The 506-nt window shown below is 49.0% G+C and overlaps 1 protein-coding gene across 4 annotated transcripts in view; it reads right to left on the reverse strand.

Annotated features, from left to right (window-relative positions):
- The window catches only part of rtkn (rhotekin), a 56044-nt gene that overhangs the window by 26942 nt on the left and 28596 nt on the right, over nucleotides 1-506 (reverse strand). The window contains exon 1 of one of the 4 annotated variants that reach the window (XM_035657852.1): nucleotides 23-386. The exons of the other annotated variants lie outside the window; for them this stretch is intronic. Within the exon in view, the coding sequence (XP_035513745.1) occupies nucleotides 23-46 (24 nt within the window). The 5' untranslated portion in view covers nucleotides 47-386. Of the gene's footprint in view, nucleotides 1-22; nucleotides 387-506 lie in introns of those variants that run through there. 4 annotated transcript variants of the gene reach the window in all.

Here is a 506-nt window from a genome sequence, read left to right on the forward strand (position 1 = left end):
GAAACAAAACCACAAAGCTTACCCTTTGATTCTTTGAGTTGTTCATCCTACTCAAAGAGGAGCACTTCGCTTCCCAACTCTCCAAAACTGGCAGCACGGGCGCTTTACGCAACACCAAGGTCCGTCCAACGTCCCAGCACACACCTCGCGAAATACCTTAACTCAGATTTTCCCTTTGAGGCTCCTCCATTTATAGACAAAATGAAAAATCCACTGACTGTCCCGAAAACAGCTGCCGTATATTAGCCTCAGAAGTTGTTAAGGATCCGCGCAGAAATCACAAACCCCACTCTTGGCAATCTGGGAACGGTAGCGGTCATGTGTCTGAACCTCTCTCTGTGCTGTCTTCATTATCATCATCGTCTTCGTCCCAGTAGCTCCAGAGCTCCAGTCCAGATTCACACACACACACCACCGCAAACACAAGGGAGGATAAAGACTGACCGACTGATGGACCAACCGAGAGCAGTTTCTGAGGAGGCGGGTGTGTGTGTTTGTGTGTGTGT

The sequence above is a fragment of the Morone saxatilis genome, unplaced genomic scaffold (genome assembly GCF_004916995.1).
Source record: "Morone saxatilis isolate NCDOM2014 unplaced genomic scaffold, NCSU_SB_2.0 Contig16, whole genome shotgun sequence".
Classification (NCBI taxonomy): Eukaryota; Metazoa; Chordata; class Actinopteri; family Moronidae; genus Morone; species Morone saxatilis.